The following is a 16,668-nucleotide window of genomic DNA, read 5'->3' on the forward strand; positions in this document are numbered from 1 at the left end:
GCTCCGCATCCTCCTCAGTGTTCCCCCGAGGGAAGCTGCGGGCAATTTTTTTTCAATCGTGCCACACTGATTCGAGCTATCTCCGTGGGCAACCAACTCGCCTGAGCAACAACACTCTTGAGCAAAGATTTGCATTACTACCACTTGTGTGAAGCGTGAGGGTTGGTTTGGTTTTACTCTTACCGGAAGGCGGTGATTCTCGTTGGGGAGTAGTGACACTTTACTACCAAATTTTTTGGGTGGGAACATCTATATTATTGCATCCTATTCTTTGTCCCCTTTGCTATTCATGATTATTCCTTTTTATTGACACTACGTAATACAATTGTGCTCATCTATCTATTTCTTATTGTTCATAATTTATCCCTTCCTTTCTATCATTCCCATTTTTCCCCAATTCCAAGTGTAGGGTAGCCAACCGAGCCAAAGCTTGGTTAACCTCCCTGCCTTTCTTCTCCAGTCCTTTCTCTCTCCTTTCTTTCTGTAACCTATCGCTTTGAGCCGACTTGCAAACGACAGAGTATTAATTCAACTTCCCTATGTTTCCACAGTGGTTGCTCATCATATTCTTGTCTCTCTCTTTCAGACATACGTTTCAAACTCTGACTCGGAAACAATGGTCGCAGCAGCTCGTGTGGGTCGTTTTCTACTACATTTCTGTGAAAAACAAGATACGTGAACTGCCGCACTATTTTCGTTTTTTTTAACACGAAAGTATCTTACGCCGTGGTTCACAACGGCTTCGTAACGTATTTCCGTCACGGACATGACGTTGTGAAATATTTTCTTACAGATTACAAAAAAACAAGAGAAAGTAACTCAGGGGGACGCCAAACCAGTGACCTCACGCTTCACAGTGCGCGACGCTAACCACTAAACCACACAGCTACCCTTCTCCAACATGTTACCAGAGAATCATTTATATACACCATGCACCCCTGGCAGTCCTCAGAGCTCGGAAACTTCAGCACGCTTTAGTAGTCAGTAGCGATATGGCACGATGGGTGCACGTTGGGCGGGCGCGTTCCGAAGGTCGTCGTGCCATGCCTACCCGCGCGTCGCTGCGCGTGTGGGCGTAGGCTCCGAAGCGCGCGCTTATGAAGGCTCCCTAGAGCCTCCACATAGCGTGGTCGGCGTGGCCAAAGGGCGTTAGATGTTCTTAAGCGTTGTGACTCACTCACGCGCACGCTTATCTCCAAATTGGGGTCCTTTGTGTCTCTTGTGCTTCGACCGTAAGTTTGCTTTGAAATTACAGTGGTTGAAAAAAGCGCCAATGTCAAAACTATCGCTACCGCGGCCGCGTTTACAAAAGAAGCGAGCTGCTCCCACACCAAGTAAAAATTGTGAGGTACACGCTGCAAATTTCGGGATGCTTGCCGTTCTTCGCGCGACATTTCAATTTATTACTGCAGCATTCATTCCTTAGCCCTTGTGACGAAGCAATGCATAATGAATGCTCAACTACCTCTGAGAGGACGCGTTTCACTTTTGTGTTATAATGATTCCTAAAAAGCTGGATCAACCACGTCTTTTATGCTGAGACCGAGATGAGTGTGAGAAAATGTCGTGGTATTTTCTCTCTCACCTGATAGTATTTGAGCGTCTGTTGCACCGACTCCGACATTAACAGGTTGCGTCCACGGTCGCAGTTCACAACGAACAAAAAACCGTCAGCACCCCGCAAAAAAAAGAAAAGAAAATTCATCAGAAATACCTTAGGTAAGAGCTTTTTAAATGTGTCATTCTTTATAATACATGTTCCTCAATGCCTCACTGAAAGAGTTTGGTTAAAGACACTGTAGGAAACCCTCACGTCACACTAGCTATACACCGGAACACATTAAGCTCAATGCTGACTGCCATATTGAAAAGCACGTGGCGCCATCTGCTGCAAGCGTGGCGAAAAAACATCCTCAACTGCCATGCAAGCGGACGCTCTGCAAATCAAACGCGAAACTTTACAACCCGAGTGCGGCTGTAAGCATGTTTCGTGCTGTTCCTGTTTCGAGCTGGAATTTTAGGCTGATTTTGTGTGAAACGTCGACGAGACCTTTGTCGACAGTCCGGAAGGTCTGCAGCACGCGCATTGCAGACTGCAGAAGCAACTTCATCAGGTACATATTATCCAACTGAAAGAAACGTGAACAGTGTTAACTGTGGCGTGCCATGGCTGTGACAAGGCAGAATTTGTGCTGTAAGCCGGCGTCAACGAAGCACTAGAATCTGGCTCCTACTTACGCTCATGCACAGCATGTCTATCAATCGCCAGTCCTGTCGGGCACTCGGAACACACACGCGGTGAAAAAGTGCCAGCCAGAACAAGATTTTAAAATGCTATGGTGACGCCAGCCGAAAGCACATGTAGATTCGCCTTGGGACAGTAAAGGCATGTCGCAGTTCGACCGAGTTGAAAGCCATGATTTCCACGCCTTTCACATCTCTTTGCATCGCGATAGTGGGCCGTCACAGTTGTACTAAACATGCGCGGCGCGTGCATCCATGCGTGAGTCGTGATACGTATACTCTATTATTAACGTGCGGCCTGCGAAAGAGTACGGCAATAGTTTTGTGCCGCATACTACTGGTATACTGCACGCAAATTGCTGCTGTAAAGTGGGACAGCTGTAGTCGCGCGAATAAACGTAACAAGCATACTTACTCGTACACTTCACTGGGCTCGTAGTTTTTTCTGCTGATTGCAATTAAATCCTATAGGGTGGTGGAGTTCAGCTTTTTCGTTGTGGACGGAAATCTGTGCAATCGCAAAACACCACGACGACATGGTTCCCGCGATGCGCCGTGAACTTCACAGGCAGTGCTCAGCAATCTCTTCATCTTGCGCGGGTTGTTGTCGCATCAGATGATAGTGCTGTGGTACCCAGATGACATTTTATAAGCGGGCGCAGCGTGAACAGGCGCTTTCTCGCGTTTTAAACTCCCAGAGCAACTGCATGCCATGCTAGCGAGGCACGCCTTGGCAGTTCCAAACAAATAATGGCGTCTCTGGGAGCGAGAGTATACCGCCAAAGGCGCCTGGGTGCGAGATAGGTGTGCTCTCGTCTATAGTTTATGAACTTCGATTTTTCACGATGAGCATTTGCAAAGAGTGAATGTCCCGCCACGTTGTTAGCATTAGATAAACACTGTTGTGGTTCTTGCTGCAAAAGCTTATTCGTGCGGGAGTACAAAATAATGCGCAACGTGGCACCAAACAATGTCCGATAAAGACAGCCTCAGAACAGCTGCAGTGAATACGAGAAGTTGCTAGTCGATTGATATCTTGATCGCAAGGGAAAATAGGCTTTGTGGGTAACTTCGAACTTGAGTTAAACAAAGGTTATTTAGGGTAATGACCTTTCAGAATTCAAGTTACGCTATCACTTACCTGTAAGACAACGTTTTTGACGTCCTCCTCCAACAACCATGGGAGCTCGTAGTGCTCTTCCGTGTACAAACTTGTGGAACTTGCATGATTGAAGACATATTATCGGTATGAGCTAAATACGACCACCCACCATAAACACCAGTAAGGCTCTTAGGCATAAATGATCCATTAGTCGATTAATGAGATTGATTTGCCGACTGACATTCGTAATGCAAGCAAGCGCTGCGAAGTATCGCAGTAGAACGAACGATCGCTTAACGAACACAGGAGGTCGCCGAGTAGCGAGAGCATGCGACGGACGCGAATCACATCGGCTCCGGCTCAGGTTCAATTTCAAGAAGAATTTCTTCCTGGCAACCTGTTGCAACGATAGGAACTTGTTCCTAGCATCACCACTGTCAAGCTTATACCGGACTTCAACCTGTGAGTGCGCTTTTAAACGTTTTAACGCTTTCAAAAGTTCTTGAAGAGGTCCACCTCGCTAACCCTAACAAGCCGGAGACGCGGCTTGGACAGAACGCCGCCCCGCTCTACAGCGGATGGCGAGCGTCTCTGGGAGCGTCGCAGCCGACGAGAAGCACTCATTGCCCTCTCGCTCCACGGACCACATCATAGATACGCAGACCAGTCAAGACGCCGATACGCAGGTGAGCAATGAGCACAATACAAATCCATGGATCACTGTTACCAAGAGAGCGAACAAAGCCGACAGCTGCAACCCCATACCGTACCGACTCAACAGCTGCCCAGCACGCCGTCTGAGCCCGCTCTACGCCAGAGCCGGCCTAAGACGCGTCTACCAAGACTCCCACCGCTCCCTGCCGAGGACTACAAGCTAGCAATCCGTCCCCATGGGGGATTAAATCTCAGCAAGGTTAGCCCCAAGACATTACTTCTCGCCGTAGTTCACGCAGCAAATATACGCAGTGAGAAGCCTGATATCAAGCTTCGAGTTGACCAAAATCAAAATGTGTTAGCAATAAGCACCTCATTTGAACACATCGCCATGGCACTTGGACAAATCACCAAAATTACAGTGCACGCAGAAACCTACGACATCACCTCTTATGGTATTGCGCCCCCCCCCCCCGCCACGGTGGTCTAGTGGCTAAGGTACTCGGCTGCTGACCCGCAGGTCGCGGGTTCGATTCCCGGCTGCGGCGGCTGCATTTACGATGGAGGCGGAAATGTTGTAGGCCCGTGTGCTCAGATTTGGGCTCACGTTAAAGAACCCCAGGTGGTCGAAATTTCCGGAGCCCTCCACTACGGCGTCTCTCATAATCATATGGTGATTTTGGGACGTTAAACCCCACACATCAATCATCAATCAATCAATCAATGGTATTGCGCCTGATAATTCGTGCAAAGGGGTGGTCAACGGAATAGGCCATGAAATCACACCAGAGGACTTCTTGACAGAAGTTGAAGTACCGGGCTACGAGGTCCTTACGTGCAGACGCCTCGGCAACTCCGGAGCAATGGTGCTCACATTTTGTGGCAAGCGAGTCACTTTCTTCGTGAACGCGTGCGGACAAGATCTCCGCTGCTACCTCTCCAAACGGACTATTCCCCACTGTAGAAAGTGCAACAAAACTGGACACCGTGAGGATGTGTGCCCACAGCCTCCTCTGACACACCGAAATGTCAAGTGTGCGGGGATTCACTATCACCCAACAACCACGAGTGCCGCCCTTCTTGCATGCTTTGTGGTGGCGACCACCCGATGGCTGCCCAACCATGCCCAAAGCGGTTTTTGCCACCTGTCAACCGTCGCAAACCACCCCTGTCAGCTACTCCCACCAAGAAGGCCCAGTCACCATCTCCCAGCCCCGGACAGCAGAGCAGTGCGTCCGGGAGTGCAGCCAGGCGAAGGAGCCATTCCAGGGATAAGTCGACGCCCAAGCGAGGAAACTCATCATCGCGGAGTGGTTTCGCTGGCCAGCCGGGACCTCAAGGCTGGCACACGGACGGGACAACGCATCATCATGGCCAGCAAAGTGGTTCCCACAAGAAAGCACAAACGGTAAGCTGGGCAGGGCAGTTCCCTCCTCTCCCTCCCTCTCCACACCAGTCCCACTCCCTCACACAAACATCAACGCAGGAAAGAACACCACAACCAACGCCACCTAGACTACCACAACCCATGTCAGTAGACACTCAGCTTCACCCTGACATGTCGTCAACTACGGCACGATCCGACTATTGCACACGAGAGGCGTTGAACGAAATGGCTACTTCTTTAAGGAACGAATTCGCAACCATGATGCAGGTAGAAATGCAGAAAATGAAGGATAGCATTATGGCTGAACTAACAGCTCCACTCCAACAATCGATCCAGCAGGCTCTGCAACCTGCTGTCCAGCAGATTGTAATGGATGTTAAACAGCAGATATCGGCGGCACTTGGCCAACTTGATATTTCGCCATCTGCACCAAAACGCACCATGTCTCCGACACGTGAAACACAGCGACCGCATCATTACATACGCCCCTCCCGTTTCCTATCACCGTCCCGAAAAACCGTCCCAACAGCCGCAGCTGCTGCAGTCCCGCTTCCCACCACCCTCCACCAAGATTTAGCACAGTCCGAAATGCCTCCTTGTACTACTGAGGCCCCGCTATTGCATGATCATGGCGAGAAACCGTAGGTCAACGCGTGACACCCCTCAACTCCTACGTGTGTGGCAGTGGAATTGCAGGGGGTATCGTAGGAAACGCGGAGCTCTAATGCAATTCATTGCGACGCAGCAGATTACTCCCGATGTCATAGCGTTACAAGAAGTACAATGTACTCCTACGCTTCCGGGTTACACCACATACACGGACGTAACGAACAATACACCACATCGCACAGCTACATTGGTTTCTAAGCATGTCACTGTCATAGAACACACCCTCAAAGCACCTCCATCTCACACGTACTTCTCGAATTAGTCCCGTGCTCTCGTTCCAGTAGCAGCCTGTACGTGCTTAACGTTTACAGTGCACCTAACGCCAGGAACGATGACTTCGGTCATCTATTCACACAAATCTGCAAGTTGGGTAAACACATAGTTATTGTAGGAGATTTCAGTGTCCCCCATCCGGCTTGGGGCTACGCAACAGAAACGCCTAAAGGCCGACGACTCGCACAGGTTCTCGCGATTCATCGCATGACCCTGCTGACAGAACCTGATCAACCCACTCGCCTAGGTAATGGTGTGAGCAGGGACACATGCCCCGACCTCACGATAGTCAAGGGCGTTAGTCGCCATTCCTGGTGCAACCTCATGGTGAATCTAGGCAGTGATCACCATATACTAACTACAGAGCTCCAAGTAGCAGCCACGCGTGCCCCAGAGCGCATCATAAAACTAACGAATTGGGATGCATTTAGGCGTAATCGTATAACTACCCATCAGGACTCTCCTTCCCTAGAGGCTTGGATATTACAACTTCACTCCGATTTTCAAAGAGCTACCAAACTCATCGCTGCGACGACAGAAACGCCGGATGTGGACCAGCATCTGCTACATCTCTGGGATGCCCACAGAGGCTTGACACGGCGGTGGCGGCGACAGAAACATAACCGAAAACTTCGTCTCCGAATCGCCAAACTAGCTACTGAGGCACAGGACTATGCGAACATCCTCACTAGCAACAATTGGCATAACTTCTGTGATCGACTCAACGGCTCACTAAGTACACCTCGAACGTGGCGTATACTCCGTGCTCTTTTAAATGCCACGCAGACAAAATCACACACTGCTAACGCAATCCGCACCATTCTCCACAAATCAGGGCTCGACGATAACACTCTGCTGCACACCTTAAAGCAACACTATGTATCCACGGGCCCCCGTCCCGCCTACCGTGCTTATCCACACGTACACGATACGCCTCTAGATGAGGACATAACAGAAGCAGAGGTTAGGGCAGCTTTGCAAAGCATTAAGCGCAACACAACACCCGGTACAGACGGGATTACGTACACACTTCTGCGTAATTTAGATGACCAGTCCATCGAATATTTAACCGCTTTTTACAACGAACATTGGAAAAACGGCACGCTACCACAGGAGTGGCGACACGCAGAAATCATACTTATTCCAAAGCCTGCCAAGCCGATATTCCTCCAGAATCCTCGCCCTATATCCTTAACTTCATGTGTAGCTAAACTCTTTGAACGCGTTGTTCTCTCTCGACTACAACCATTTCTCGAAGACAAACACTTTTTCCCTGATACACTATTCGGCTACCGTCCTGGTATCTCTACACAGGACGTATTATTACAGCTTAAGGAGGACGTGTTGGATAGCCCCACTTCAAACCAGGTCTGAGCTATTCTGGCCCTGGATCTGATGGGTGCTTTTGACAACGTCTCCCACGACCTTATTCTTGACAATCTCGTTTCATCTCAGTGTGGCTCACGTATCTACAATTACGTCAGGTCTTTTCTATCTGACCGCACGGCCACTATTGGGATTGGAGACCTCCGTTCGGACGTCATTCGTCTCGCAGGCAGAGGAACACCACAGGGCTTGGTTCTCTCGCCCACTTTGCTCAACGTGGCTATGGCTAAACTCCCTTCCCTATTACAACAGGTTCCCAACATCCAGCATGCCATCTATGCAGATGACATTACAATTTGGGCGACCAAAGGATCAGACGGAACCATTCAGGACGCCCTACAGGAAGCTGTGTCTGTGGTACAAGACTATGCTGCTGCCGGCAGCCTTACGTGCTCAGTGGATAAGTCGGAGTTGTTATTGGTATACAAGCGGCGCCGCAAAACCGCTGATTCTCCTGACATTTCGCTGTTTCTTGATGGCCATCCTATCCCTCTGGTACCACGAATTCGCATTTTAGGCCTCTACCTTCAGTCAGACGGCAAGGCCTCGTACACTACACACCTTCTGGCTCAGCAGATAACTCAAATTACACACATGATCCAACGCATCACCAATCGCAGGAGAGGCCTCTGTGAGAAGGATATCCTCAGCATAGTACAAGCACTCATAGTTAGTCGGCTCACCTATCATCTTCCCTTTCACAATCTCACTCTAGCTCAAATAAAAAAGATGGACATCCTTCTACGCACAGCTGTGAAGACGGCTATCGGCTTGCCTCCACATGCATCTACACAACGCCTCCTTCAATTAGGAGTCCACAACACCGTAAACGAACTCATCGAGGCCCAGCACAACAGTCAGCTCCAACGGCTCAGGCAGACCCGTCAGGGCTGCGCCATCCTGTCTCGTCTTGGCTACCCGATTCCCCAAAAACCCGCACAAGTACCGCGACATAAACTTGCTTCTACTGTCCGCGCACTCATCAAAGTGCTTCCAATTCCACGCAATATGAATCCCTCCCGCCACGCCGGTCGTCGACGTGCCCGAGTTCAGGCTATGACACGCGTCTTTGGTGATGGTACATCAGACTTACAAGTACTTTACACTGATGCAGCACGCTACCCAGAGAAGTCAGCCATGTGTTTAGCCGTGACAGATGACACAGACGCTCTTGTGGCGTCTGCCACACTTCGCACTACAGACAGTGGTCTGGCAGAGGAGGGAGCTCTCGCTCTGGCAATTGTTCACGCTACGACACTGTCACATGACTCCCCTGTCACTATTGTAACAGATTCACAAGCTGCTTGCCGTGCTTTCGCTCAAGGACTTGTGGCTGCACATACACACAATATCATCTTTTCTGTCTCACCGTCCGCATTATGTCCTGTGCGTATCGTCTGGACTCCTGTACACGCCTCTCTCCATGGTAATGAACGCGTTCATGCGGTTGCCCGAGAGCTGACCGGCCGGGCTCCATTGGAAGAGCTGTCAAATCCAGACGACGCATCGACAGAACCACTAAACTACAACGCTACGCTGCAGTACTATCGACAGAGCCTTTATACGTATCTTCCCCCTCATCCTTCACTTAACAGAGCAGATGCTGTCGCTTGGCGGCAACTACAGACCAATTCATTTCCTTGCCTTTATATGCTAAATCGCTTTCATCCGACTCTCTACCCCTCCTACTGCCCCTTCTGTGGATCCGTACCGAAGGTGTACCACTCCACGTGGGAATGCTCTGCCCCACAGGGCGTGCCTCCCATTCCCAATCCCACCCCTTCCTCTTGGGAGTCTGCACTGCTCAGCTTACGCCGGCAGGAACAGCAGCAGCTGGTCCAGCGGGCTCGCAGGGTTGCGCAAGGCAATGGAGCCCTGGACTGAGGGCCCCACCCAAAGAAGGCTCAGTGTGCATTTGTTATTAATGAATGTTTATTCTCTCTCTCTCTTAACGAATACATGGCATCGCTTTATGTGCAATCATTGATCATTAACAGTGCAGTAAATGTTGAGCTAAGTTTCTGTAAAGCACGCGCATTCGAAGGTACATTGTTCGTTGACCTCAGTGATTGTGACGAGCATGTCTTGATGTGCTGTTCGACCATGCGGTGTACAGTCAACTTGCCCAGCTTCCGGGACATGGCCTTGCAGATGGACACCAAGGAGGCCATCTCGCTGATGTACATGTTCATCTTGTCTCGGAGTCACATCTCGATCTAGCTGTGGTTCTGTCTGCAAATCCAGATTCAGCCGTGAGCCCATTGGCCGAACGTGTAGCGAAACACTTAGAGCGACACGTTTACAGCGGTAACGCATTTACGATATCTATCTATTGTCGTTTTTTAGCATCAAGAAATAAAAAAACGTTGTAGGCTACACTTCCTTCGTAATAGGCATAAAACGCAGGCACACATTTTCCTGCAATGCCCATCAAAAGCAAAAGTCGTTGAACTCCGCTCGCTCGCACAAAAAAAAATGGCAGCGTATCCACGGAGAGAATGATGGAGAGTGGGGCCTAGCATTCGTCCGTCCATTCGTTCTTGCTTCCGTCGATCAATGCGTCCTTCCAGTGTGTGACCGTCCATGCGTCCATCCGCCTGTCCGTGCGTGCGTCTGTTCGTGCGTCCGTCCCTGCGTTTGTCCATGCATCCACCCCTGCGTCCGTTCATGTGTCCATCCATGCATCTGTCTGTGTGTCCGTTCGTCCATCTATTCAACACTCCAAGTACCACCATCTAGTTCGCATCTTTTTATCATATATTCCCCATATAGAAGCACCGCCATCCAGCGGACATTCCAAGGACTAAACGAGAGGTGGCACACGCACACTTTCTTACGGCTTGCGCTTCGGGTCTACTTCCCACCTTTAACCACCTCGAGTTCATGGTATATACTAGTTCACTCTATTCATGGCACTGCGGCCCAACGCTCGCTAAACCTTTCTAAAACCAAGGAGGTTACGCCCAGCGAGTAAAACGTAGCAACCTTTTCCTGTCAGCGCTCAATGTACATCCCAATGGCTGCTAATGGGGAATGAGAGACAGGAGAATTCGGCTTTTAGATAACGTGAACGCCGCGGACTTTTTACTGTTCAACAAAACACAGGAGAAATCTCCCACCGGCACCACCTTGCAGATCAAAATGTAACACTGATTACACAATACGACTACGACTACGACAACGAGGGACGAACAGGTGCCGCTTTAGGAGCTTCGCTCCTAAAAACAATTGGGCACGTGCATTTTTTGTCATCTGACAGCAAACATTTAGCATATCCCATAGGCGTATCAGCCGGGGGGGAGGGGAGGGCAAGGAGAACACGTGTTTCTCACTCACAAATATTAGAGGCTGAGCCCCCCTCCTGCCTTTCGACAGTGGTCACTATTGGCTACACGCTGGGGAAACTAACTGAGGTGAACTTTTCCTTTACCATAGTAATCACTCAAATATATTGTTCCGATTGATTGATTGATTGATTGATTGACTGACTGACTGATTGATTGATTGATTGATTGATTGATTGATTGATTGATTGATTGATTGATATGTAGGGTTTAACGTCCCAAACCACCATATGATTATGAAAGATGCCGTAGTGGATGACTCTGGTCATTTTGAGAACCTGGCTTTCTTTAACATGCACTCAAATCTGAGTCCACGAGCCTAGAGCTAGAGTGTACTAGAACTTTTGAGTGGTGCGACCGAAACACTTTCCTCTTGCTTTCTCCATCCCCAACTTGTGGCGAAAATAGCGGCGGCGCTGCCATCGCCCATTCTACCACAGAACACTGGTAGGTGTTCTGTGGTTTACTCAGCTGGCTCGGCGGCATGGCCGGCATCTCGGTTTTAGTCGCGAAATGACGAAGAAGTAGCGTCTAAACGATTGTTACGCGCCAGGTTGCACAACTGGATATCCGCGTGTGCAACAAAGTCGGAAGTATCACTTTTTAAGGCCCCGAAAGACGAAGAACGACGACTTCTTTGGGAGCGGAACCTCCATCGGCTTGACAAGCAGCTTGACGCCGATTGTGCTGTGTGCGAGTTACATTTCAAACCGCATTTCATTGTGAGAGACTACGTACATGTTATCAATGGTGTTCAAGTCCGAATTCCTAGGGGAGCGCCGACACTCGCCCCTGATGCAGTCCCGACGATCTTGCCCAACCTGCCTGCATATTTGACGCTCAAAACTCCGGCTCCGCGGACCCAAACAAAGCGGCGTCATCAGTGTGTGCCGGCTGAGAATGACAACAGAAAACAGCGACGCATTAGCACTCCTGCACAGCTTTTTGTGGATACCAACGGTGCAACTTCTGCAGATGGCGATGAAGCTGACGAGGCAAGCTCAAGTCCCTCGTCTGGCGTGGTTGTCACTCTCGGTGACCTTCGTGGTCTTGTCCTACCATCAAAGTCATGGGCGCTGCACGAGTTTCCTGGATTTGCTGGCGTGTCGTACGTAGCGTGCTCACTGAATCCTAGCACTCGTGAATTTTGCATTCAACGAGCCGTATACTTCACCTGTGTAGACAATGGAATCGTGCTATGTGAAGCGTTCGTGCAAGAGAACCTAATCAGCAAGTCCAGTTTAGTAACTGTTCGAGAAGCCTCAGATGCTCTGCAGCTTGTTGCAAGCGTCCCACTCTGTTGTAGAGCAGCAGAAACTTCATTTTTGCCACCATCGAACCTTACCCACAGTCTACACGCGCAAATGAAGTCAAGATGAAAAATCTTCTACAGTGTCAAAAGCGCACAGAAGCACCTAAAATTGAGTAGGCTATAACTTGCTACAGTGGCGTAAAAAGGATGTCATTTTTCGTGCATATTTTCTTACACTCTTAATTTTTTGACGGTACACCAAGAAGAAAAACAATTTTTCCTAGAAGAGGCTTTTAAGCGAGAGAACGTGCAAATAATGACGCGTAATCCCAAATAAATCTTTGATCTTTAATCTTTTTGTGTTAAACCTGTGATGGTAAATTTAGCAGCATTAGGTATCTCGGTGCATATTTCATCGATCTAAGCCAATTCATTGTTGCACTTCAGTGTCCCTTCAAACGATCTTTCGACCATAACATATTTTTTTAAATGCATTTTGGAAAGACAACCTTAACACTGTCATTCTGTTTGCTTTGCTTTATGTTATCTTTTGTATCCTGGCTTTATATATTACGTTTTTTACAATTTACCTAATTGCAAATGTATTGTTTCATAAATATGTAAACCTTGCATTTTTATGTTATCAATTATGATTAACATTAGTTACGACTCTGCTTTGCAGTGTTGCATTTTTTAAACTCTCAAAATCTTCCAATACTATGTTTCACCTAAGACATTCTTTTGCAGTATTACGTATTTGCATTTCTGTGGGTCCTACAACAATGAATCTATTCCCATATTTTAAAACCAAAGGAATGTTTGGAAAAACTCTGCTGTTCTTCAAATATTATCAATTAGGCCTACTTTTTTGTCGTGTGTGCACGCAGCCACAAGCAATGAGCCTTTTATTTGAGTCCAGCTTTGGTGTTTTACGTGGAATGGACCAAGAGTTCTTCGTTTTGTGTGCACCATATTCCTTTTTTTTGGGGGGGGGGGGGGGCGCTTCCGGTGTGTACCGGCCAGCTGGTTTCTCGTCTAAAATGTGTACACTTTAAAAATTAAAAAAAAAAACGCGCTCGTTATATTGTACAATGTGCTATGCTGCTTCGGGCTGCAGTGTGGGCCTCAGCAACTTCAATAACAATAATGTCAAATAACCTTTATTTGCGCGAAAAAGGGGAGGTATGTGAATAAGAAAAAAAAGAGGGAGATCATCTTCACACTAGGCGCGACAGAGAGGTACCAACACGTACGCGGAACGCCTGCCAGCCATCCGCCCGGGAAGATTGGTCGACGCCAGCGCCACCGCATCAGTCCACGCCGAAACGGCCGCTCCCAGGCAGCTGCTCGCGCCACTCAAAAGCTTCTAGTACACTCTACTACAGCTTTGGCGCCTCAATAATTATATTATTCCGAGGAAATGAAAATGTTACGAGTGAACGTTTTAATATATAGTCAAGTTTTTCTACCATTTCCACTGTGACGATTTTCTTAATAGGTTCTTTGTGGTACGGGCTACATATATGCGGCGCTTTCGCGCCTTGTGCTGTAGTATTGCAGAGCAGGCTATCGCTGAATAGGGGCCCCATAGCATTACATCATTTGTTCATGCTTTTATTTTGCCGTGACTGGCCGATGGAGGTACGGATGGGAACGAGCGAACTTTTTATCGACCGGTCAAAGCATTTGCTGCTTCCGGAAAGTATACTTTACTTTCATCGAAAAGGAATAGAATCACAGCTGCTCAGTCTAAGCTACTGTGAGTCGATGAGTGTTACGAATTTTTTAATGTTTTAGTCTTTCCTTACTAGAAGCGCCAAAAAAAAGCTTTCAACTTTAATTTTTGATAAACCTGATCAGCCTTGCTTACAGTAACTTGGAGCGATGGCGGCAGCTTGCTAAGTGGCTACGAATAAAGCTATGGACTCCAGCACAGTTGGAAGTTCAGCTTTTAAGCCTGCCCTGCAACATCACCAGAAAGAAGGTGAAAGACCATGGTTTTTACCACTATGAAGGCTTAATTAAAAGTCAGGCCAGCTGGTTGGTTGGTTTTCATTCATCTTCAATTCTCTTTTACATCTTAAAATTTAACGCGGACAGCAAAGAAGCACGCGTGCAGCGTTCCTTCGTTCTCTCTCTTTCTCTCTTTCTCTGAAAGGGTGAGCTCGCAGAAATGCACATGCGCACAAGCTAGCGCATAGTGATACTATTTTATTATACTAATACTACTACATCTCACCAACTGCTATAGAAGCAGCCGCTGCTAATGTCATCGGCGGCTAGCCTATTGGAATTACATTTTAAATTAAATGCTTTTCGGCAACTCCAAAAAGTCTTAGGTACTATTCAGCTTCTTAATGCGCTGTTTAATGTGTATGCACTGTAGCGAACACCACGACGTTTCATAGATTAGTGACGTCATGTAACGAGCAGCCAATTTTATGGCAGCCTGACATTTTTAAATGTCGAAGAACCAATGGCAACCAATATGCCGTATTGAAAATAGTTCGTTCTATTATGTATTGCGTGGTCGTGCAGAAGTGGTCATTACGCGATGAATCGTTTTCGCATCATTGGTGCCTCGCGTAACGAGCTGGTGCTGCGGGCATGACACAGCATATTTAGGCCAATTATATACAGATAACGACCAATTGGAAAGGAAGTAATGAAAGGTAGTTTAATGTAAAAGTACATACGCAATGCTTATCTCCTTGCTATAAATTTAAATCGCTGGCATTGTAACCATACTCGCTTTGCACCAACTTTCATGATGCCTGCATTTTACAAAGTAGGTTAAAGACCTTGCATGGTTTAGTGGTAAAATGCATGAATGCCCACGTAGTGCTTGGGTTGGATTCCCTGCTGAACACTCTGATGGCTGGTATTGAGTCACTGTATATCTCGGTGTATTGCTACTCGGTCCATGTTGAAGCCTTGATTCTGTGCTGTTTTAAAAACAATACCGACGAAGAATACGCAGATACAAACAAAAGTAGACGAGCCAAAGCGCTACTTTCAACAGATTTATTTCGTGCGTCGTTCAAGTATATATTACGTTCTTTTACGCAGCGGCCGCGGGTGTATCTGTTGAAGGCCCGGGCACGCGTTGTTTCATACACTGGCTAATAAGCCTAATTAAGCACAGCTAGCATCGTATATCTTAATGAAGTCATGCATAGAAAATAAATTTCCTCAGCCCAGCTTGCTTTTGTCGCGTTAAGCCAAGGTAAACTTAGATGAGCCCAGTTAAGCCAAATTGTAGTGGAAACTAGTCGAACCTAGTTTCGCATGCTATCACCTCGGTAGCCCAAGCAGAAATAGGTTAAATATAAGTTGACTCTAATAACGCCTACTTCACATTGCTATTTTTATGTTAAGCCAAGTTAAGCTTAGGTTAGTCGAGGTAAGTATAGCCACAGCTGACTAGGCATAGCTGATCATGGTATCTCTTAGTTTAGTTAAGCATAATTATCCCTTTTAATCACGGTGTCCACATTTGTGGATGCGAGCTTCAAAGGAACGTCACACGCCACCTGTTTCTTCATATGGCTTCAAACTCGGCCTGCACATTCATGCAGCCTTCCTGAGTGGACAACTTGAAGTCATTTAATTGTGCTCCGTATCGCTCCAGAGGATCATTTTGCTGGAGACACTGTCATGTTTGACGATCGTTCTACGTGCCGCAATCGAGTACCAATGTGAAAAGTATTTTTTCCCACTTGAAACGAATACAACTGAAAAATAAACCGTGCGTGTATTTCGGGCCTAACAGAATTCTTTTCATGCAAGTACTGAAATTGGCTGCTGGCAGAATAATTAGATAAATAGTTACACACTCATTAACTTCAATTAGTGAAACTCACTTTAAACAACTCATTCATTCATTTTCTTTCTTGCGATGTAATACTGAGTGCTTCGGAATATTGCCACGCGGTTTTCATGCGTTTCTGACAATGGCGTCATAATGCGTGCCTCAGGAGGTTAGCCTAAATGAGACGAAGTCGAATTCTCTATAAACTCAGACAAGCCAAGCCCACGAGAAGACTGATTTACCTATTCAACACCCATTAAAGATGCATGGGTAATCAGTTTTAATTGAGATGGATATTAACTATGCCTGAACAGTTAGTTTGACACCCAACTCTTCAAGCCCTAGATACAGTATTATCAAATAGGCAATGACACTAATTATGCACAACTAAACTAATAAGGCGGTGCTAAGGTAGGCATAGATTATTTGATTTAGCATGGTTGATCATGGCATCACCTGACAATTCAGAGCACCTATAGGTCTTGTTAATTTCATGTCATGAGTGAGGATTTCACGTATATGATCAAAGACGACGACGAAGGAGAA

General features: G+C 47.5%; 1 protein-coding gene across 1 annotated transcript in view; it reads right to left on the minus strand.

Annotated features, from left to right (window-relative positions):
- The window catches only part of LOC142767144 (protein cycle-like), a 21,674-nt gene extending 5,400 nt beyond the window's left edge, over positions 1 to 16,274 (minus strand). The window contains 4 exon segments of the mRNA XM_075868367.1: positions 2,051 to 2,129; positions 7,067 to 7,088; positions 9,810 to 9,947; positions 16,264 to 16,274. Of these exon segments, the coding sequence (XP_075724482.1) occupies positions 2,051 to 2,129; positions 7,067 to 7,088; positions 9,810 to 9,947; positions 16,264 to 16,274 (250 nt within the window).
- Between the last annotated feature and the right edge of the window lie 394 nt (positions 16,275 to 16,668).

This window comes from Rhipicephalus microplus, chromosome 1, assembly GCF_043290135.1.
Source record: "Rhipicephalus microplus isolate Deutch F79 chromosome 1, USDA_Rmic, whole genome shotgun sequence".
In the NCBI taxonomy this organism is placed as follows: Eukaryota; Metazoa; Arthropoda; class Arachnida; order Ixodida; family Ixodidae; genus Rhipicephalus; species Rhipicephalus microplus.